Source organism: Helicoverpa zea, chromosome 26 (assembly GCF_022581195.2).
Source record: "Helicoverpa zea isolate HzStark_Cry1AcR chromosome 26, ilHelZeax1.1, whole genome shotgun sequence".
NCBI classification, from domain to species: domain Eukaryota; kingdom Metazoa; phylum Arthropoda; class Insecta; order Lepidoptera; family Noctuidae; genus Helicoverpa; species Helicoverpa zea.
This window is the reverse complement of record NC_061477.1, coordinates 3,538,740-3,563,189: the sequence shown is the minus strand read 5'-3', so window position 1 is coordinate 3,563,189 and position 24,450 is coordinate 3,538,740. Positions and strand designations below refer to the sequence as shown.

At 35.0% G+C, this 24,450-nt stretch overlaps 3 protein-coding genes across 8 annotated transcripts in view; 1 reads left to right on the top strand and 2 right to left on the bottom strand.

Annotated features, from left to right (window-relative positions):
• The window catches only part of LOC124643126 (heterogeneous nuclear ribonucleoprotein L-like), a 441,770-nt gene extending 424,613 nt beyond the window's left edge, over positions 1–17,157 (bottom strand). For all 5 annotated transcript variants that reach the window (XM_047181991.1, XM_047181992.1, XM_047181993.1 and 2 more), the window contains exon 1: positions 16,994–17,157. In XM_047181991.1, the coding sequence (XP_047037947.1) occupies positions 16,994–17,056 (63 nt within the window). In that variant the 5' untranslated portion in view covers positions 17,057–17,157. The remainder of the gene's footprint in view (positions 1–16,993) is intronic.
• A 287-nt stretch (positions 17,158–17,444) lies between these two features.
• Positions 17,445–19,452, top strand: LOC124643084 (zinc finger protein 16-like). The gene is made up of 3 exons (XM_047181930.1): positions 17,445–17,681; positions 18,074–18,139; positions 18,239–19,452. The coding sequence occupies exons 1-3, from the start codon at positions 17,520–17,522 to the stop codon at positions 18,941–18,943; spliced, it is 933 nt and encodes a 310-aa protein (XP_047037886.1). The 5' UTR covers positions 17,445–17,519; the 3' UTR covers positions 18,944–19,452.
• On the bottom strand, positions 19,447–21,763 carry LOC124643085 (adrenodoxin-like protein 1, mitochondrial). Of its 2 annotated transcripts, none has more exons than XM_047181932.1 (5): positions 21,639–21,763; positions 21,316–21,367; positions 21,018–21,124; positions 20,512–20,652; positions 19,447–20,187 (listed from the first exon to the last, which is right to left on the bottom strand). In XM_047181932.1, the coding sequence occupies exons 1-5, from the start codon at positions 21,697–21,699 to the stop codon at positions 20,084–20,086; spliced, it is 465 nt and encodes a 154-aa protein (XP_047037888.1). In that variant the 5' UTR covers positions 21,700–21,763; the 3' UTR covers positions 19,447–20,083. The 2 variants fall into 2 exon arrangements, with proteins under 2 accessions (XP_047037888.1, XP_047037887.1); XM_047181931.1 differs by lacking the exon at positions 21,639–21,763 and adding an exon at positions 21,438–21,632.
• Between the last annotated feature and the right edge of the window lie 2,687 nt (positions 21,764–24,450).

Sequence of the window (24,450 nt, the reverse complement as noted above, 5' to 3'; positions counted from 1 at the left end):
TTCTTTCTGACTATACTATCTACCGTCACCTCACAAACATTCTTTCTACCTCTAGGCATATCAACTTTTAAAGAATAACTTCGCATCTAAATATTTTAAAGTACCTACACTTACCAAAGGCACGACAATGGTGAACGTTAGTAATAACGCATGTATAACTAGCTAACAATCAAGATATTGACCTAAATATGCACCTCATTTAATTCCGAATGCATCAATTGCAAGACGCATGCGTCGTAAACAAGACATTATAGTACGAGATGAAGTTACGGACCAACTTTATGTCTCTTTTAATATTTCTGACAATGTAGCATCGATGTATTAAGCAGGGTTTCTCAAACTTAAAACTGATAACCAACCAAGACAACTGGGAAAGCATAAAAAAAATACAAAATCTAGATATAAAAGAGAATTTTATTTTTTAATATTAGTTTCAACAAGATACAATAGCTTAAGTGTTAAAAGTAAAACATAAATCCATCTATTAACATAATGTGACAAATGCATTGATTCCTTACATACATATAATTCCATGAATATGCCAGATACTAAGTATTGTATATAAGGAGTATTCTTGTTACAAACGCAAACTTTGAGAATGTGTGGTCCAGATCGTTAAATTTATGGCCTGTTATGAATCTATCGACATTCTAAGAAATCGTTGCATTACAAACTAACAGGTTAGTCACACGATCAAGAAAGCTGTGTTGCCATCGGTCTCTCTCAGTCGCTTCTTCTAGTCGGAGTACTTGAAAAATGACGGCGATATGTCCTTACAGCAGAGCCGTCAAATTCCTGTTCAACGAGTAGGTACTCTTTTCAAAAAAGAAAATGGCTAAATAATTACTAGAATACATGAGACAACTAAGTCTTCAATATACATTATTGAAAACAGAACTACAGCAAATCTGCCTTAAGACTCAAAAAGCTTATTTGATCAAAGAAGCAAGGCCTTTTAAGATATCCCAAATTTTAGATTGATATTGATGAATAAAACTGTCCCGTTGCCGTCTAGAGACAGAATACTGAATTCATTTCAAGGATAATCCAATTTCAATTATTTAGATTTGGGAAAGATAGCTTTATCATTTGGACGTAGTATTCTTCAAGTCATGAAAGTCAGATTTTTTCCTATAATAGCAAGTTCTGATTGTAATGAATCCAATGTAAAATTATTGGCGAATGTTAATACCTCCCATTTACAGGCCCATAAATGTCCACATCACGAAATTGGCCATCGAATTGTAATGGCAGTCATCAATCATGAGTTGATTACTTTTGAAGGTTTTCGTAATTAAGAACTTTGGTAATGATAGTGTAAGAACACGCATTGGTGGATTAATTCGGATTAAGATTTTGAAGTGTAAATATGGGTGTTTTTAGGATCTCTAGATGTGTCTAGTAGTTTTTTGCAAAATTACTGCATCTATCAAGTGGTTTAAGTGGTGTTGATGGCTATCAAAATATGTATAATGTAGCTTTTCGAAGCTTTTTATCACTTCTAAAATTTTCACCAATGTAAAAGACCCAAGACCATCAATATCCAAAATCTCCTTTATCCTTGCAACCGATAAACCAGTAACAATCGCCTGTTTAACAAGAAACATCAAAGCTGCTTGCTTGTATTTCGATGCGTGCCAGCCCGTCCTCAGCGCGACATGTACCCGCTAAATTTATCTCGCATACCTTTTATGAGTCATTACGTATATGTTTATGTTTATTTGCTATTTTATAATGTTTATTTGCCACAATTTGTGGGTAGTGTATCGTGATTCATTTGAACGAATGATCGATGTTTGTCCTCAATGGATTTGTTTACTTAACGATAATTGCTGTAGGTCAGGGTACAAATCTGGCAAACTGTCCGACTGTTAAGAATATCTTAACTTGTTCTCTTATAAGGCTAAACTTGGATATGTACTTTTGGCAGCCATTAAAGACTAGAACTCATCGCCGCGACCCTTAAAAACTAATAAAACTCTAAAATACATGTAAGTAAACAAGCGACAAGAAAATACACAAACATTTTGTGAAACAATGCTCAATTTATAACTATTGGTAATTTGTTTACAACAGTCCAGGCTGGACATAAAATCCATATGGCATTCTCGTGTCGTGAGTAGTCACAAACCATAATCTGACGTCAGTTTTGTAACTCTCTTTTCCCTTATTTCCAGATTTTTGCAAACAGTCAGAAGCCAGAAGTCCACCACCAAAGGCTGGAAAATAATCAGCAGTGCGTACATTGTGCAAAAAATATAAATAAATAAATGTTGTATGTAAAATACTGATGCTCAGGATCATCTAGTAGAGGAAACTCTGACACTACTTACAGATAGACTGCAAGCCGACATAGTTGGGTCAAGATTAGGTAATTCATATCATCGTATATTCAAGTAGGTGTCTAAAACCACCATTCGAAATTCATCATATCCCTACATATTTACGTACTATTATCGTATAGAACAACTATGACATAATGCCTGAGTAATACCCTATATACAACATTGTATGTTTTGGCTACAATCTTGCGAACATGAATTCCTTCATTGATCCGTTTTAAATGCACTAAAATATTAATACCTTGTTCCTGGATGTTATATGGATAGTTAAATTCTGTGTGACATGATTCAATACAGATAGTCTTTGTGTATTAGTTAATATTTCGAATATGCAGAAGTGTATAATATCTTCATCACACCGTTATTCGGCTGACAAAGATGAAGCTATTTTGTGCACATAATAAATGGTCTCTAATTCTGATCCTAACCAAGCAGTTTCTGATAAATTGCATTTGAAAAGTCAACTTCATATATCATCACGTGATTCAGTAATAAGCTTCAGAAACTCGTATACGTTTTTAAACTAGGCACAACTAGTGCTGTTTATTTCTCCAACTACATACTACATAATATGAAATTATGTTATTGCAATGCCAAATTCTCATCGCATCTCTTTTCTCACGAAGATTGATAATTCAATTGATGAGAAATGACTTAATAAGAAACGAGATGTACCTAATTGACTCCAATGATTGAGATGACCTTACTCATGGCAGCTAATATTCAAAACAAATCAAAGATTAATATTTTTTTATTCCGAGTGTGTGATTCACGGACGGACCAGACTATTGGAATGTTTCTTTAGATCAACGGCCCATATGATTGGTTTCTGCCGTCTATAAATACCTGAAATATCAAAGGCATTCAGTTTCCGAATGATTGTTAATACATCATCTGCCTAACCTTTTCCCAACTGTGTTGGGGGTCGATTTTCTGTCTGACCGGATTCTTTCCTCCATAATCCAGGTACCTGGCCAGCCTGAAACCCATTGGTAAGACTTGCTGTCAGGCTATCTGACTTCTAATCACCCCATGCGACTGAAAAAGATATTCAAATTGTAACCGGGACCCACCAATTAAACGTGCACGTAACCAATACCGTATTGGTTAAATTCCATTAGCTGCTTAAGATTCTAACAATGAACATTGAAATTAGATCTTGCAGCAACTACGAAAATAAACCTAGGTCTTGTATTTCTGCGAAACAACTCTTCATTAAGAAACCAAACTTCACTAACTACCACGTATTCAGACTCTTAAACTGAAATCCCAGTTGCAGACTTCGCTGTAAATTCATTCAAATACATGATTTACTTTGCACTTTTATTTATTAAATGTGCAGAATTTATTTCCATATTCATAACCAAACTTGCTACTATATCATGCCTATACCATAAACCAACAGTTTCCACTACTTTGTCAAGATTTAAAAATATTCCTTTCGCTCGAACATAAGTATTTTCAAAGACAATATTTCTTCCGCTGAAGAATATTCAGTGGTCTTGGGAATTGCGACTTTATGTGCTGGGTTTAAGTTTTGAAATCGAATGCTGTTTATATTTTATACCCGATGGCATGTCGAGAGGGCTTCAAACGGAAGATTCGCATTCAAATGAAGCCAAACTGAACGTTTTATATAATATACAGTAAAATGTACAATCCACAACAGAGTTTTGGTATGCAAATAAGAATATAATCATATACGCAGGCAATTTCCATAACTTTTTAAAGGGGAAGGTAATATTTAGGATGCATACTTATTCTCTTTTTACAACATATTTCTTGAATCGAGCGCTTTATTCCCTAGAGCTGACTTTCTAAGCATTTATGAAAAATTCTGGTGACATTAACAGGAATCGCATGCTCAAAATTTCAGAGACATGAGTACTTAATAATCTTAACGAGGTTCAGGTATTCGAATATTCTAGAAGATCTTCCCCTTCCGTTGAGCGTTGAGCCATCGATGGAAAAACTCAGGCTTAATATATTCCATCTAGATCCCAGTAAGTATATTGAACTATACTATCTCATAGATACATATTATTTATGCCCCAAACACCAGCCGTAGCTTCACTTAGATAGAGCATGAATAATTTGCCATTCAATGCTTTATTGCTTTCATACACGTAGGAGTAGGGATGCTACATCATTTTTGGATGAACCTTACCTCAAAATAGTTATCTGTAGAGCAATTTTTGTAAGTTTTTTTTTTGTTTTGCTCTTCAAAACATACTTTATTGCTAAGATAATAACAATACAATCAAGAACAAAAACATTCGAAGAAAGAATGCAGTAAAAATTCAACCGCTAGTGGATAATTCCTGCACCGTATTTTATATTTACTAGGGAGCAAATAATAATGAAAACAGCTTCTTCCAAATTATAATTAACAAGTGTACTCACGTAACTTTCTGAATAAGCTATCATATTAAATCGATACCTACATGTAACACAAGACCATCGACACCGAACATCCCTATAACCTCAAAACGTAATCGATCTATTGAATCGAAATTTGATTTCTGTACATTGCTGGCTCCCAAGGTTGGGGTATTGATCAAATGTTCTAGTTCCAACCAATGTAGGGCAGGACCACGGAGTAAGGAAAGATGAGCGGAAATTCCATAATGTAATAATACAGCTAGGTCAGGCAAATTCTTCTAGGCCAAATTCGTACGGTGGGCATGAACAAAACGATCAGTTACGAGTGAACTGACGAGGTGTTCGGATTCTTTGGGGCATCTGTCAGCGATTTTTGGTACTACAAAAATGGGCAGGTTCCACAGAAGGCGTAAAAAGGTGGAGAGAGTAACGTTCCTCATCCCCCGCAAACTCGCATTTTAGCGCGCTATTTTCTTAGATTTTCCGTTATGGCACCTCCGCTAGTCATTTAGTTCTCCGTGGGCAGGACTGATTTGCGATACCTATTAAGGTATATAATATTTGATGGACGGACCACGCCTAGACGTTTATTAATCAAACATTTTAGGGGACCTAAATGGGGACAGTTTTATGTCAACTGAAGTTATTCATTAGCCATTTTGTTGTGGGATGACGTAAGTAAATAGTTATTGGGTAAATGGAAATCTTGTTGGAAAAAGATACAAAGTATAAGGCATCTTTGTTTAACTGTGTAAGATCTTTTAGTTTGCCAGACGAATTAATCAGTTCTGGGCGGCACTTAGACAAGATACGCTGAGGACATGATTAGAATTGATTTATAAATGGATTGAAAATAATTCCAATGTACCTACATACTCTGGTTTGTTAATCTATGCTTTGTTTTGTCCTTTAACACTGATCTGAATGAGCAGTTACGGCAAGCTAAATTTCACAATATGATGTCTTTTCTTGGTATGTTTCCTCCTGCCCTGTTCCCAATAATATTTGGGGTCGACCCAATATGTTTTCCGCTTCCATTCTTGTCTGTCAGACGTCATACTAACTCTCTTCTTATTCATGTCATCTCTAAGACAGTCCATCCATCTCTTCTTCAGTCTTCCACTGCTTCTGTATCCATTTTCATTCATACTTACCTCATCAACCATCATCATCTCATCAACAATCATCGACCAAATATAACTACAAAGGTGTAACTGTTACCTACTGTTCTATACTAAGAATAGTTCCAGAAATAGATCAACTCAAAAAAAGTTTTAAAACTACAAAACATCCAAAAAAATTAAGGCCGTGCCAAAACTAGAGTGTCACAGTCAATAAACGACGAAAATTGAAAAAAACAAAAAAAAAACTCGCAATGTTGCCATCGTTAACCGAAACACACCTCCAAAACTGTATGACTCATTTCTTACAGCACTTAACGGTTCAAAAGAGTCATTATTTCTCTAGACTCGTGCCCTCTTATTATAAAAACTGCCGCAAGTAGTGGTTTAAACCAGACTGAAGTCGTCTTGGTTTGTTACGGTACTTACGATAGTCTTTACATCCTTATTACAAAACGTAGACTAAGAGAAGACGGTTTAGTACTTCGATTTGTCTGTGGTTCAAATAATATCCACAGATTATAATCAACAAATATTTAAATCATTCGTTAAATCGTTCCGAATTCTATGAGCCGTTCCTTTTTACATTATTTTGTTAAATCTATTTTGATGAAAAATAAATAACTATGACAATAAAAAAAATATCTCTGCAGTTGAAAATATTACTTTTTATTATTTAAAGGTAATTTTATATTTCTAGTATCTTTTAACGATATATATGATCCAATTATTCTCTTTTAAACAACTATTGAGTTTGCGCGTATAACGGAACGTCAGCGCGTTATCCGAGTTATGTTTTGTTTTTAGGTTAGAAATAACTTGGATTATTTTCATCCCGATTTAAATGATTAAATAAGACGTTGTGCATCTAATTAGAACCTCTTCAAAATTAAGTGCGCAATAACTTACACACAGAATATCGTGTGCATTAAATTACCAAAAGAAAATGAAATAACAAAAAAAGTAAAAAATTATATTTTATTCCGATGTCTATTTATACAGTCAAACGCACTGATACATGTTGGACACTGTTCTTCATCACACAATCTTGTTCCCTTTCTCACCTTGGCATTTTTGTACATTTTAGCAAGCTTCCAGCCTTTTACAAACATTGCATATTATTGGCAGAGATACGGCGTGAAAAACGCCAAAATAGTCTTGAATCTGTAAATAAACAGTAGACTGTATGATAATCTGATATATTTTCGAAGTTTCATCAAAATCCGTGTGGTAGTTTATGCGTGGAACACAAAGAAACATCCATAATAAAAACTTCGACTCGTATACAATTAATTAGGATTTTTTGGCAACCTACTTGCACTGTAAAGGTTACTTACTTTATGGCGAGCCCAGTTGAGCAGCATAGGATCATTCTGGATCATCATGGATTATCATCATGCATTCAATTGACTATTATTTCGAAAAACGTAAATCGATATTTATATCGAAAATTGTCGTCAGGTAATTTGAAGAGATTTTCTCGATGACGCACTCTGTTGGGTCCCCGGACACTCTCAATAGTATTCTAACACATCCAAGTATTCCAAATCACACATATTTATATCCACTTTCGTTTTTTTTCATCACAAAACAAATAACCTCAAAAGTAAATAATGTCGGAATTTGACGTTTGTCGACTAAGTACTGCAGTTAAACTAGGGGGCTCGATGGTTTATCTTTTGTACTACAGATAGTAATAGGACTTGCGATAAACTGCGTTTTGTAATAACGTTTTTTCAAGGTCGTACTTAAAGGTGGATTAAAGGTAGTACAAAAGCCAATACTTATTTGATACCGCGTTTTATAATAAGAGGGTTAGGATGCATTCCAAGACTATGATTTAAAACATTGGCACCAAATTCTACCAATTGTCATCGCCGTAGACAAAAGAAAATTTGCTTTGGCGCCAACAGACGGCTAGTTACGAAATGTCGGGCGCATTTTTTTCATGTTGTAATTACATATTCGCTGATTAATTATTATTATTGGTAGGTACTAAAGTCCTTTGCGCGTGCCAAACTTTTACAAACCATATAATCTACTTATTATTTAACTAAGTATGTCACCCTTTATACATTTTTGTCAAAAATATCTTTTTTTGGCATAGCAACACCCAAATTCTTGATTTAAACACGGTCACAATCGAAAAGGGCGTTACTATTGTAAACGGACATCGCCCAATAGCGTCACCGAACTATCTGGCTTGTAGACGGTACGACACGCCCCCTTGGCAAAGCGTATGCGCGTGATTCATTCGGAAATGTCAGGCCTGTGACGTTTGCCGAAAGAAAATCTCAGACTGCCGACGCACTATGGGAAAGCCCCATACAAGGCCGTCTCAAAACCGTTTCACCTGAAAGTCATTGTTATGGAGTAAAACTAATTAATTAATTTAGTCTTATAAATGAGCTTTCTTTTCTATATTTTTTAAATTATTTTTTGCTAACCTAAATGTATAAAAAAAGGCATCAAAGCTAACCCATGTTCAATGATGTGATTTTAGCACAATACATTACTACAATTCAACGCCACATTACTCGAAAGTTTTTGATATAAATGTATAAGTATTATACATTTTTGAAATGCTTATAATCTCCTCATAACGTTTCTTAAATAATATTATGTATAATAAATAAATAAATAAAAATTAACCAATGTAGTTTAAGATGGTATAATTTTCGGGTTACTTTTTTTTTTAATGAGACTTACCCGGTTGCCGCTGTTTGCCGATGTCGAGATATTTGTTGTATTACGATCTTTATACATTAGTTTACACAAGGAGAAAAAAAAAAGTTGCGCATACTTGCGCCTTTTCTGACACGGTGCCAAAACATATCGCGAGATAAAAAAAATATTTTTTTCCAATATGATTTTACTTCTCACATAATCATCTGTTATCTATTGTGTCAAATTGATAAAATGGTCATTACAGTGATGAGTATTATTAATAGTTATTTGTGGTTTTGATATAGTTTTGACCACCTTATATGATAAAATATGGTCACTTTATCTATTAGGGTCAAGTTAAAAACAGGTTATGGGAAGAATGCAAATATTAGTTTCTTATCTTTTTGCACATAGCACTATTTTATTGGCCTATAAAAGAAAGGCGAACCCTGAAACATCCACAGTTGTTCGTCAGAAATTCAGTTGCTTTTAAAAAGCAGTTCAAACCTATTTTCAAATATTCACAGAAGTTATCTGATTTTAAATAATGGGTGAATTTGTTTGTAGTAAACGAGAGTTGTGCAATTTGTTGATAAATGGGAATAATATAGAAGACTACTTGCATGAAAATTTCAATTTGTCACCAGACGATATGGCTACTGTGATCTCCTACATTCAAAGAAACTTGGTGTCTAAATGTAACGAACGCTGGAGAAATGCATCCCGGAAAAGAGAACGCTTTGAAAGTAAGAACTTCGACTGGTTAAATGGTGAATTTCGTGTTCCACTGGAGTGTCGAGTCACAGTTAATGACCCTATTACATCTGGAAGCAGTGCAGGTGGCAGACCATCGAAACCATACGAAGCAACTTCAGAAAAAACAAAGAAACGAAAAAACATGCAATTAATACAAGAATACGGATTGGAGTGTGTGCTCAATGCATATACTCAGGAGTTGCGGTCTATGGGTGAGACGGAGGAGGCCACAATTGTTAATATTATACGAACTGCGCCAAAAAATGATAAGAAAAAGTTTCTTAAATTCATAACTGAGAACCCTGAAGACGTTACACCTTTTACAAAGGAAGAAGCACTACGGACATTTATTGACTTAGACCTTAACAAAGAACAGTATGGGAAACTTCGAATTTGTTTGGCGGACAAAAACTGCTCAGTGTTTCCTTCTTATCCAACTTTAGCCGAAGCGAAGAAGATGTGTTACCCACCAGATTCGAGCATAACCATTACTAACATAAGTGCAAAAGTCAATCTGCAGGACTTATTGGATCATACTGTAGCTCGTATATTACTAATTGGTTCAGTTTACAAAAACGGTTTAAGACAGTTGAAACTATTCTGCAAATGGGGTTGTGACGGGTCATCAGGGCAAAGTGAATACAAGCAAGTTTTGCCCGAAGAAAGCGATTTCATATCAGATGCGAACCTTTTTATTGCTTCACTTGTACCCATTAAACTCATAGATGTGACAACTAATATCGTTATTTGGAAAAATGAAGCTTGCTCATCCGTAAGATATTGCCGACCTATATTAATAGAATTTGCCAAAGAAACTCCTGAAAAAACCGCGTCTGTTGTGGCTGATATCAAAAATCAAATTAAAATCCTGTCCCCTTCCATGATAAATAAGAATGGTGAAGTAATTGAAATTACTCATGACCTATTTTTAACCATGATTGATGGTAAAGTAGCACAAGTTTTAACTGAAACTCCTTCAAGCGCTTCTTGTACAATTTGTGGTGCTACTCCTCGGCAAATGAATAACTTAGAGGCAGTTAGGACACGAGATGTGAATGAAAGTTCATTTCAATATGGACTGTCAACACTACACGCTTGGATTAGAAGCATGGAGATGATTTTACACATTTCCTATAACTTGTCTTTCCAAAAGTGGTCAGCCACTACACCAGAAAATAAAAAAAACAAAGACGAAAAGAAAAAACTGGTACAAAAGCGGTTTAGGGAGGAAATGGGACTGCATATCGATAAACCTCGACAAGGCACTGGAAATAGTAATGATGGAAACACAGCTCGGAGATTTTTTCAGAATTACTCTTGCTCTGCAGACATTACAGGTGTAGACGTAGAACTTATAAAACGAATGTACATTATACTACAAACTATGTCATCTGGAATGGCTATTGATTCAAAAAAGTTCGGTGAATACGCATATAGTACCGCCCAACTGTACGTAAATATTTATAATTGGTATTATATGCCTTCCTCCGTACATAAAATACTTATTCACGGAGAAAAAATCATTGAGTACTATGCTATTTTACCTATCGGACAATTGTCCGAAGACGCTCAAGAATCCCGCAACAAGGATTACAAAAAGTTTAGACTTCATCATTCTAGAAAGTGTTCAAGAGCGGCTACCAATACAGACGTTTTCCATACCTTATTATACACTTCTGATCCATATATATCAAGTTTGAGAAATACCTCAGAAACAATATCGAAAGAACTTTTCGATGAAGCCAAGTCCCTTCTTGCTGTCAACAAAAATCTGTAGGAGCTTGTTGAATTTTGTATATTATTGTTTTCTCGTTATACAATGATATTTAATTATATTTAATGTAAGTAAATTACAAAAAAAATATTTTTTTTCTTATAAATGCATGTATTTTTTTAAGTTTTATTTTTTAAATAAATTAATAAACATATTTTTTTAAATTATTATTTTTTTTTATTAAACCTTGTACTTTCAAGTATATGTGTGCAAAATTACAGATCATTTAGTTTTGAAATAACTGAGATACGGAGTTTTGAGACGAAACATACGCGATTTTCCCATAGTGCGACGGCGGAGTGACAAAATACTATTCTATCAGAGAAAGGAGGGGAAAATCGTATCTAGTGAAAGGGAATGTTGTAGAACTTGCATAAGAATGTGAAAAGCGAAACAAAACATTCATTCTTCACATTGCCGGTATTTTTTATTCCTATGTGTGAGTGGGACAGAATAAACAGGTAAATAGCATGATGCATAGTTGACACTCCGATAAAATCTTTATTACTTCACGTTAAATACATGCGCGAGTGTCGAATGCGTACAACTGATTTATTTCCGACTAATCCCGCTACATTTTTTGCAGGCAACACAAGACTACGAATAAAAACATTCGAGTTAATTTACATCTGTCCGCGACTCAATATTAATGTGTGTGATAGAAACTTGCACTTTTAATGTTCCTTTGTTAATTACAACAGCAGTTAAATATATCTTGGTGATTTATGCAGTTTCTTTTGCAAAGAGACGTGTCTTGCGTCGCAAGCGCACGTTCTCCTCCACAAATATAAAGAACAAAACACACGCAACGAGTCGAGGCAATGAGTTATTTGTAATACGACCGTTTGCTTTTTATTTCATTCATACGAAATCGCGACAAGTCATCGTCCAAGTTTATTTACCCGCCATCTTGAGTAGAACGAGCCGATAATGTCTAACCAGTTATTTAAAACACAGTTTTTTCTACTCAAAACAGTAAATAAAATATAACAACTAGAAAGTCTAAGCATAAAGTACTGTTAGATCCCAATCATGCGCGTATCGGCGCGTCGAATTTTATTAATAAATTGGCAAATTAACATAACTTGTTACCGCTTTATTTGACACGAGCGTTAAAATTGACAATTTTAATCACAACCAAAACATTTATTTTTCAATATTTTGACAGAAAAAAACCGTTATCACTCAAAAAGCGAATCAGTGTTGCCATACCACATAAACATGTCCACACAATTCTAAAATTCTACTAAAAAAATCGTATAAAAACAAAGGCATGCAATCAAGAGTCGATAAATCACCCACAAACGAGTATCAAATGATAATTACGTAAATCTGTAAGTCGTTGCACAAGTTGGAAGTTCTATGATTAGAGATCGCAACAGATGACGGCTGTTACAATGAATTGATGCCACCACATCTGTGCCGGGTAAGGATCCAAATTGAATGGAACGAGTAATAAATTTTAGAATTGATTTCGGTTTTATGGTAATATTTTTATTATATCTACTGTTCTCTGAATAATCGTATAAGTAGATTGAAAAGTTTTTGACACGACTCGCGGCAGATTTTTTTATAAATCTACATAGTATAAGTGTGTTACTTAGTTTTTTACTTGATTAAGTGACAATGAGAAGATCGAATAAAAAAATAATTGTATCGATATTATCGACATCATTACAACCCTATAAAATAAATTCTGAACTATTACAATCCAAACACATATTTAAAGCATTTTTGTAAACTTGTTATCGCATAAAAGCATGAGTACTTCAGCGTTAAAATAATATTACATGGTCTTATAATACCAGGACCTAGAATCTTCATCATGGCTTAGATAAGATAGGCAACATCTGGCCAAACCATTTATTCTCCAGTATATCCCTACAAAGTCAACACGAATATTTATTTCAGGAAACCACGAATCACAATTAACATTTTAGTCTCATTACGATGTTGTTTCAATGAATTGTGAACTAAACCAAACCAAAACAACTCAGTAAACATTCCATCTCGAGAATGTACACTCAAACGCATTAACGATTTATTGAATTGGCAATAATACTAACGTAAATGGATGTGCCAATAGTTTAAATCAATCCAATGGACATTTTAACATTATCATTCGTCCAACCCCAATAAATAAGGTTTAAAGACAAACGATTAAACTTTAATGCAATTTTTATTCCCGCCAAATAACATTCCATTTTTAAACTGTTTGGATGACACATCGCTGATCGAGATTGCCAGCTTAGAAAAATGACACAGAGTATTTAAAAATACGCTCTTCATTTCCACTACACTTTTTTTTTTATTATTTAACCTTCTGACCGTCGGGTCGGTCATAGACGTTGAGATCGTAAATAAAACTTTTTTTATGCTTTTCTCGCTCATCGTTTTTGTGTGCATACGTTTGCATACATTAGTTTTGCTTTATTTTCGCTGGCACAAGCAATGTTCCGCTGGCAATTATATCCGCTTGAGTTTGTATAGCAAACTTTTTGCTCTTTTTGGTAGAAAGGGTGACAGAAATGGACTGAAATACTTCTTTGGACGTTATTTGTTAAGAAATATTGCTCGTTAACCCTTTGGAAAGTTAATTTATGGACATTGAGAAGTAGAATTATATTTAGAACCTTAAAAATAAGCACAAGACGATATACCCTATATGGTATACATATTTGGTATTCATTACGCTTACAATTAAATTGATTTTACCAACTAACAAAAATCAAAAACAATGCACCGAGAACGATGCGATCATTCTGATAAAAATTCATCACATTATCTAAATTACAATAGCTGTGATAAAATAAAGTCAGGGAAGATAAAAAACACACTACGTAACTATTTATTATTCCGAATGTCCATCAGTAACAAATTAGCCTAGGTACCTATTACGTTGCTATTGCTTTCTGCATGTATGTGATGTGCACATACATTTTAACTGACTTATCAGCACGCAAATCAGGTAGCCTAGGAAATAGCATGATAATAATGCGCTTAAAGTAGTTATCTCATAATGTAGTTGCAAAAATACATAAAACAATAAATAATAATGACTTTCCGTTTCCATTTGACGCCTCACACTATTACAATAGAAATGAAACCGATACCGAATATCTATCGATTGAAACCTTTATGAATTCTCTATCAAGATACCGTAGTCGATTCTTTACGAGTAGACTAAACACTTCAAAAATAGAATCACAACGTAAAACACATCTTGTTTGTGATTCCACACGTTTGGTAGAAACCTTTTAAACGTTAAAGGAAATATTTCTACCGCCTACACTATTTATAAGGCTTTCATAACGCGATAAAAAAGCCATAAAATATTTTTGCCGATGGAATTATTCCCTCAGCAAACTCGATACAAGGATAAACGACCCTCGATATTCTGGTCCGATACATCGATATAGAATTCTCGATTCATCGCATAAAGTGCTGAGTAAACTCGTGTGGTGAGAACGAAAATAAAATCGATGGAATAAGTGACAAAATAGCATAAAATTACTACAAAAGGGACACGATATGCATCGTGGGGCGAATCAAAAACGTGTCGAATACTCGTCACAGCATTGAAAGGGTTATTCACCCGCTCGTGTCAATCAAACCATAGAGCTACATCAGCCACATTTACTTTTCTGGCTAGTGAAGTTATTAATAGCTATTGTGAGTTTTGCGTGATTAAAAATAACTAAATCTTTGTTGTACGCAATTTTTATGTTAGTTTGCTGCCCTGAGTTATTAGATTCGATGTAAAAACTTCTCTATCTATTAATTTATGACGATCAGTTAGAAAATTCATGTTTTTTTTTTATTGTGAGTAGCATAGAAAAGAGGCCTTTTTTACGTTACTGGTACGAAACTGAAAGTGCTACATATCTAGGTAGACTTATACAAAAAGGGACATTAAACGTTCAATTATTAACGCAATTCAATTAAATTGTTGAAAATCTTCAAAGTGTTTCGACTTTGAAGTTTGAATGAAATATAATATGAGAAACGATACACAGATCATTTAGGTGAACTTTAGTGTGTAATAAAACAAACAGACTTAGGTATTTCACGTTATTTAAACAATTCGCTAGTGGTTGATTTTACACGAAAGCATTCGTGATAAAACGAGCATAGACAAAAATAGACTTCGATAAATCGATAACCATACTATTTGGTAATATCGCGTTATTGGAAGGTTAAATCCAAAATTGGATTTCTAACAGGTTTATTGCAAGATAAAAAGACATTATAATAATTTATTAAGTAAGTATGCATATTTCCATTGTAAATTGTGACAGCGTATTATGTAAACCATTTTTGCGTTTCCAATATGAAAATCACTATCAAACAGCAGGAAGAAACTACAAATTCAATCAAAACAGGGAACAGACGTAATAAATGTACCAATAAACATTTTATGATCGTAAATTAATTTAGTAGGCACACTTTGATCTCAGATAGTCATCAAACTCCCGTAACTTTCGTAATTATACGTCATTTTACCGATGTCGCGTTTATTATAAGACTAGCTTCTGCCAGCGGTTTCACCCGCATCCCGTGGGAACTACTTCCCATACCGGGATAAAAAGTAGCCTATAGCCTTCCCCGATAAATGGGCTATCTAACACTGAAAGAAATTTTCAAATCGGACCAGTAGTTCCTGAGATTAGCGCGTTCAAACAAACAAACAAACAAACTCTTCAGCTTTATAATATTAGTATAGATATTGACCAATCGAACGCAAAGATTTCTTGTAATTATTTGCAAAAACCATTCTATCTTGAACATATCTACGTTATTTGAAAAGCAGTCAAATTCAATACTTTCAATGAACTCTGAAAACAGTTACTTTCTATGCGAAAATGCGAACTATGACGTCACAGGTTTTTCACATCAAGCTGTATACTTATTTTTCTTAGAACACCCATAAAAAAATGGATGTGTCACTATTTTAAGATGCTAATATATATTTTAAGATTTTTTTTGATCTAGTCAAATATTCGATAAACAATTTTGAATCGGTTTTGATTGTTTATCCGCTTCGTGTGCGATTTCCACGGCTACAGACTTCTCAATGAGAATTTAATCAACAAATCCGCCATAAAATCATCGTAGCGTAAAATTGTAGGGTAGTTATTAATATGTTTCGTGATTATACTACGTTTTATAACTTCTTTTATGAAATGCAGCATTTTCTAATAAGTTTATTTACCTATTTAAGTCGCCTTATTCATTCATAATTTTGGCTAAAACTGAGCAACATAGTATCGAAGTTTACTAGAATCTCTCTTCACGTGTCTCACTCCCAGAGTTTGAAATCAAACGTTTAAAATTGGAATCGTCAATAAAATCGCGTGGCGTTACCGGCGAAAAAGAAAAAGATAGGAACCAATATTGTGGCTTCATAATTAGTTTCCTATTTTTAAATAATTGGGATTTTAAAATCGCCTAAACAACCTGAAGCTACCGTGGTATTGTTATCGACCTAGAAAACGGGAAATACCTCTGTTTCCCGCGAACAAGAACACCAAAAGGCCTAATGACCGAGCGATGTCAATCACATTAATTGACGTGTCTGGGGAACAAGCTATTTTCGTATATTTCGTGTATGTCGCAACGAGAAAAAATCCCTAGCGACAAATTGAAAGAGCGAAAAAGAAATTTTTAAATTATACCTTCTGCTTTTTTTTATTTAATCATGTGTCAACAAAACGTAACCTCAAAACGAGAAATCAACAACGTAACGTGATCATGACAAGACGCGTAAACTAAACGTAATATCAGTCAACAAACTATCTTTATCATTAATCGGATGATTACAATTACTGTTACCAAAGCGTTTCGTGACTGAAACACGGACATGGCACGGGAAATGTACAAAACACGGCCATTTTCGTCGGGTCTACGTAGATATAGGTTTGACAATTGTGTACATAAATATTATTACTCACCCTTTCGACGTCCAGGTCGGTCCCTGTACACAGTCTCTTGCCACCACTACCGTTGTAAGCCATCGTGCACCACAAAACAAAACACAAATCACACCGAAACGCGTTTTGTTGGAAACGAAACCGACAATACCTCCTACTACGGCGGTCCCGAGCAGACTGATTGAACGAATGAAATCTATTGAGTCGCGAACGAATGAGGAGCGGGACGCGCAGATGCTGAATTGCCATGGGTAAATTACCACTACTGAAATAGTATATTTCGTATAAATATGTCCAAACCTCGCTACCTATCAAATTAATTCAATAGTTTCATTGATTAAATAGAAGAACAAAAAAGCTTTTCCTCTTATGTGCGATTCAAATATTTCTAGACTCGCCTTGAAATAATCATTATAGTAGATTTTTTATTAATTACGAAATGCCAAAAACTACATTTCAAAAGGTTGTTGACCTGCGGTTATGTCAGCTATTGTAGTTGTTTATTATTGTTGATATTTTGCTTCTTATTTATTCCAATTTGCAACTTATGATAACAGGCGAAATGAGTGAGACTGAGGAAGAAATGGAAATAAAAATCGAGTATTTCGAGACTAACGAAACCGACCCTTTGAGTGACGAATGTACAAATAAAAGTGATTCAAAATATTCTGCAACAACTAAACATTTTGATGAAAATATAAATCAGCCTGTAAGTAACTCTAAATACTATAAAGAAGATATAAAAATATCGTATAAATAATCGTAATTTAAACTGTAATTGTTAGTCACTATTTCAGTAATGCAATCAAGAATTCTGGCATACGGCCAGTTACGAATCACCGCCTTTGTCGTACGCGAGTTGTAAAATAGTCTGCGAATAAAAAATCTCGTAGGCATTGATTACTGGAATCGTGATAACATTTCTTACCAGTTCTTCTAGTACTTCAGAACTATACTTGTTTGTTTGTTTCATAGAGATTTTGAACTCAACCAACCTGATTGTATAGTACTGGTGCAGCACAAAAAATAAGAAAAACGGTTAAAAATGAATGAATGGTTTTGATTCTAATAACTTAAGTTTTTGATTTTCTGTATTTTCAGATGGTAAACAATTTCAATGAGAGCTTGAATAAATCTCCAGTGAATGATGAAAATAGATTTAATGATGTAAGTATATTATTAATTTTATGATGTCTCACAACAGTGTCTTTCTCTAAAAATATTAAATAAATATTTCTCATCACATTTATATCAATTTTTTTACAGATATCCGAAAGAGATGAGGCTTGGCACAAATCTATAGACAATTTCGGACGATACCTGTGTAAATTTTGTGAGCACTCGTATTTATCAAAACAAAGTTTATGTCGCCATGTAAAACTTAAACATGTTGAAGAATACAACAGTATAAAAAGCTCAGCTACAAACAAACCGAGAAGAACAAGATTAAAATGTCATATATGCAAAAAAAGATTCAAAAGTACCTCTAATTTGCAAGAACATTTACAATGTCATGGTATTAATGACATAAAGAACTCTGGGTCAGTATATCATACAACATTGGAGAAAGACCCAGAAATTCTCACTCATATAACCAACTTGGTTGACAAAATTAAACATTTATGTACAAAATGCGGTTACAGTACATCAAAAATGTCACATTTTAAACAGCACGAGAAAACTCATTCACTTAAAGAGCTAAAGAAATGCTCTTATTGTGAATACACAACATATCACGCACATAATTTGAAAATACATGAACATATACATAAAAATCATAAACCGTATGTGTGTAGTGTTTGTGATTACCGATCGGCAGCGTTGTCTGGGTTGTACAGTCATAGGCTAAAACATGAGAAGGAAAAGAATATGGTATATTGTGATCAGTGCAGTTATTCTACTGTTTATAAACAGAGTTTAAAAAAACATATTGAGAGTCATAGAAGAAATAGTGTGAGGAGTAAGTTTTAGGGGTCATTTTTGTGCTACAGCAAAAAGCTTATTCTAGTTCTTAGTTGAGATAGTCATCTGCCTACCCTTTTCCTAAATATGTTAGGGTTGTCTTCTGGCCCTACCGGATGCAGATGAGTACTAGTGTTATACATCTGATAATCAAATGACAGCTGAGACCCACCAATATTGTGCAGCCCGATACACGGAAGAACTCCTCATGACAAGATATCACCTACATACGAACTTACCGCGCCAAGCGTTGCTTAACCACTGACTGTAAATTCACGTTATTATACCTATTGCCGTCACATTTTCGCGTAGTCTTATTTATGCGAATTTGAGGGTAATATTATTTACTTTTGAATATTGCCATAGATAATATATCCAATTGTGTCAAAATGTATTTAGAAAATATACAATGTTCTACATGTATGCTGTGATTGCGATAATCTAAGCCAGTATTATTTTATATTTTATAAGACTGATTCCTTTATTTATTTGGTAAAAATAAAACTAGGAAGTAATGATAAAATGTTTTATTTTTATACAACTTTTGTACAACATTGTTGTTAAAAACAATAACAAATTCTTAACTAAATTATATACATTATGCTTGAAGCAAGAAAATATTCTATGATACTATTGTATTTCATTGTACTGCATTTTAGTACTTATTTAGTGCATTGAGAGATTACTATATACCTACTTACAATTTATCTCTAATGAAGATGACCTATATTTTGGTGCAATTATTAAAACACTCAACTTGTACATCTTTTCTTGTTACTTTTGTCACATCCAAATAAAAACACAGAAGTGAGAAAAAATTACAGGCAGAAAAATTTGGAAGTCCATAGCTTTGACTGGAGACATTTTAAATGAAATTAACTTTGAGTAAATGGTGTCCACTGTGCTTTTAAAAAAGTGGAATAATATTTATACACTGAAAGGTACATATTGCAAGTACGTTGAGGTCAGCTTTCAGCCTCATAAGATACATCTTGGTAAAATTTAGAAAAAATAAAGAAATTTATGTTCATAAACTAAAGCAGCCAATATTTCAACTACTCTTCTAAAACAAGAGCTATCATAGAAAACGTTTCTAGAAGTAGTGTACATTACTCTTCCTCTATCTAAGCTTAAAATAAAAGTTGCAAGTCAATGCGGTTTGGGTTTATGTCCGTCTACGTAAAAGTTCCGAGTTGCTTTTGGTAACTGTACTTCAATCCCTTCCAATTCTTTGGTGAGTGTTATTTGACATCCTGAAAATAGAAAAAATTGGTTTGTTAATTTTCTGTTGTTAGCGTGTTTTCTTCTTCCATACTCGTCTTCTGTCTATCGTCATCTCGCAAGTGATATTCTTTCTAGCCACATCGACTTTCACACTATCCATCTACATTCATGCTCATCACCTTCCTCACAACATCAGAAGTTTTTAGTAAGTTTCAGTTACAAACTACGGAACATTATATTAATGGTAAGATGTATGTAGCTTTGTGTATCAAAATAAGTTTTATTTTCGGAAGTAGTCCCCCTGGAATTCAAACAGATGAAATGATGATTATTATAAACATAAAGCTACAAACCTAATCTAGAATTTTCCTTTAAAAATGGTGCCATATCTAGTAGGTCATCTTCTTTTTCTTCAGAAGGTGGTAGTTTATCAAAATATTCCGATTGTACATAAACGTGACATGTAGTACAAGCTAGGGAGGCTTCACAGGCACCTGAAAAAAAAAACAAATCAAAGAGTTTGAATACTACAGTTAATGCTGTTGTTTATGGTGAGATGAGTTTTAGACAAGCTATATTCATCTCTATATGTGTCAGTTCGCGGTAAAAGGTACCTTATGGGTGTTGGCACTTACAACATTATGTTTTTTTAGTCTAAGCAAGATTGTAGAATTTGTATCTCCAAATGACTTAAGCGCCAAAGTCCATAAGGTACCTTTTGTCATGAAATGACACATATATTTGACTTAAGGTGTGTTATAATTTAGTTGAAAAGGTAAGTACATGGCTGTTTATTATTGTACGTGATCACCCTTACATACTGAATTTCTAAATTAATTATTATATGTAATATACAAACCTTCCATAGGAATTTCATGTCTATGCGCGAGATACATAACATTGTCACCTACTTTGCCTTTCACATTAATTCTATTTCCATCTTTGTCTATGTATACTATATTTACACTGAAAAAAAAAACAGATTCTTAAGTAAGTATACTTTCTAGAACTTGCAGTAATAAAAGGATACCAAGCAGATGTTATATATAAAGATTTTATGACATACATTAACTTTTTGTTTATTATAAATAGACGATTAAACTTCAATTATTTTGATAAGACATTTGCATAATAATAACGCTTAATTGCAAACTTACACCTCATCTTCAGACTTGGGATCTTGCCATTCGTATTCTCCGTGCCGTAAACCTGCAAACATACGTAATTACATTTATATTCTGACAAAACAAGCAAAAGTAAATAGATGTAAAAAAAATACTTGAAGTCACGTGAATTCTTCTAATTTGTGAAGAAACTGGCGCCTTAAATGCCTTCAATGTTCGCACAGTTAAATATCGTTTTAAAACTGACTGCAGCATTATGTAACTACAAGCACATAATCAAGAATAATAATATTTCTTATATTTTGTTTGGTTATAAAATTATCGCAATTCGATAGGAAAATTGATCTGACACTGACATAATGCTAATTGACGTTGCTTTCTTCGTTGTGGAAACATTTTAAAGCCCCCAGTACACATTGGCCTGTGTTGGGCCAAGCGTTGCAATGCACAAATGTAGGCCACGATCAAATGGTGTTTACACATTGGCGCATGGCTCATTGCTACCTGGCAAACCACTTGCGATGGACGTCGAAGTAATTAAGGCCGCGGCTATTTATTTGTACACTGCTATATATATTTATACTATACTACACTACTATATATATTTATATTATACTACACTATATATTTACTACTATGTTTATTTTTACACGCAACACAAAAGTGTACTATTCTCAGCGGTCGGTGACGAACTAAACATTGGCCGAATGTGTAAACACCACACGCCAAGCTGGGCCAAGATTCCTTTGATGTGTGCCCAAAAAACCGACGACTCGCCGAATGCGCGCCAACCTTGACAAATGTCCGCCAACCTGCACCAATACCCCGTGTACACATTGGCGATGGCGTGTATTGGCCGCACTTGGGCCAACGTGTACTGGGGCCTTAACACTGAGAAGGTTTGAACAGTTTCTGAAATCTGTAAAGATCGTAAGTTAGTAAAAAATACAGACAGAAGGCCGTCCTTTTCCACCCTTGACTTCCTCTTTGAATTATTCTCTTAAAGTCTTTACATTGCTAAAATTGTTTAGTACGTTTAGCAGTATTTTCATCCAAATATAACTACTGTAATAGCAGTAAAGCTAACTTTATTGGTAACAGATACGTTCTAAAAGCTGCATCTGTGAATTTAAGGGTAAAAAATAACTATGTTTCAACACAATTTTAATGTTTAACTTCGGAAAACAGGCATTGTTGAAAATAAGTAAAATTAATAATATTCGAGAAGACCGTGCTATAGACATCCAACCAAATTACTTTATCGGGACAACCTATTAGAATCCGCTGTTGGCTGTCAACAAGGTGATCCTCTCGGGCCTGTGATTTTTAGTTTGGCAATTAACCCAATAATTCGGCAGCTAAATTCTGAATTTAACGTCTGGTATCTCGACGATGGGACCCTGGGAGGCAACAGAGATACCGTACTTAATGATTTCATTTTCCTAAGAGACAAACTCCATAACATTGGCCTTGACCTAAACATTTCCAAATGCGAACTCTTTATATCTGACACAACCGACAGACAGACGACACTTCAAAATTTTAACGCAGTAGCCGATGGCATAAAAATAATAGACAAAAGTTCTCTTTGCCTCCTGGGGTCACCAGTACTGGAAGAGTCATTTTCGGATTTTATTGAGAACAAAATTCAAAATTTCAATGATATTTCGGAAAGGTTATTCAAAATTAATATACATTCAGCCATCACCATCCTACGATACTGCTGCTTTGGCCCCAAATTAACCTACATCTTGCGTGCTTCTCATTTATGGAAGCACATCAACCTTTTGGATCAAATTGATAAAATAATTCGACATACACTTTCAACAATTTTAAATGTGGCCTTGGACGACAAAGCTTGGTCTCAAGCTACACTTCCCATCCGTATGGGAGGGCTTGGCGTCCGCAAAATTTCCAGTATTAGTTTACCGGCATTTATTTCCTCCGTTCATGGCACTGACAAATTGATTAGGAAAATACTACCTATTACACTGATCAATTTTGAGGTGCCATGCCTGGCGGAGGCTATTAATGCTTGGAAAGTCACATGCCCGAATACCGATCTACCCGCCAACCCATCCTCCCAGAGACAGTGGGATGAGCCGCTCTGCAGAGTAATACGGAAAAATCTCATTGATACGTCAATTACTTCTGCGGAGCGAGCACGCCTACTGGCTGTGGGTGAATGGGAGTCAGGTCTTTGGCTTCACGCATTTCCGTCGGCAAACATAGGCACCATGTTTGACGACACCACTTTCAGACTCGCTGTCTGCCTGCGTCTGGGTGCTTCGTGCTGCACTCCTCACCGCTGCCACTGCGGGGAAGCTGTCAACAGCCTCGGTCACCACGGCCTGTCGTGCAGTCGGAGTGCGGGCCGCATACCACGACATGCGAATATCAACGACGTGATCCGTCGGGCTCTTGTTGCCGTCGGCGTGCCAGCCGTACTTGAACCAAATGGTTTGGCACGCGACGATGGCAAGAGACCAGGGGTCCGATTCTCTTAATTTTACTTAAGCAACATACGATTCACGTTCGACTCGATTCGACTGAGATCCAATCCCGACTCGATTACAATTGAAGCGTATGTGGCATTCCGCTATTTTTTCTTTGAAATAAACGTTATTATCCTTTTCTGTCATTCAATAATGAATCATTTTGTCTGCAAATGATTTACGATTGCAAAATGACTGTACAGCAAACTACCGTATAGACCAAAATCACCAAAATAGCAGACCAATCGCACACCAATCGAATACGATTGGTCTTTTATTAGTAGCAGAATACCCGATATGGTTAAAACTGCTATTGCGATCATATTGCGACTCGATTTCTATTAGATTTTGACATTATTAACTTAGGAGAATCGGGCCCCAGACGGCATGTCGCTATTTCCGTGGAAGATGGGTAGGACTTTAGTGTGGGACGCGACCTGCGTGTGTGGGACGCGACCTGCGTCGACACTCTTGCGCCATCCCATCTTCCTAGAACTGCGTGTTGTGTTGGCTCCGCCGCCTCACAAGCAGAGGACCTCAAACGGCGCAAATATAGTAGCCTTATCGGGAATTACATGTTTGAGCCGTTTGGGGTTGAAACTCTCGGGCCGTGGGGTCCGAGTGCTCACGCGCTTGCGAAGGAAATTTCTAAGCGCCTTGTTGACACTTCTCG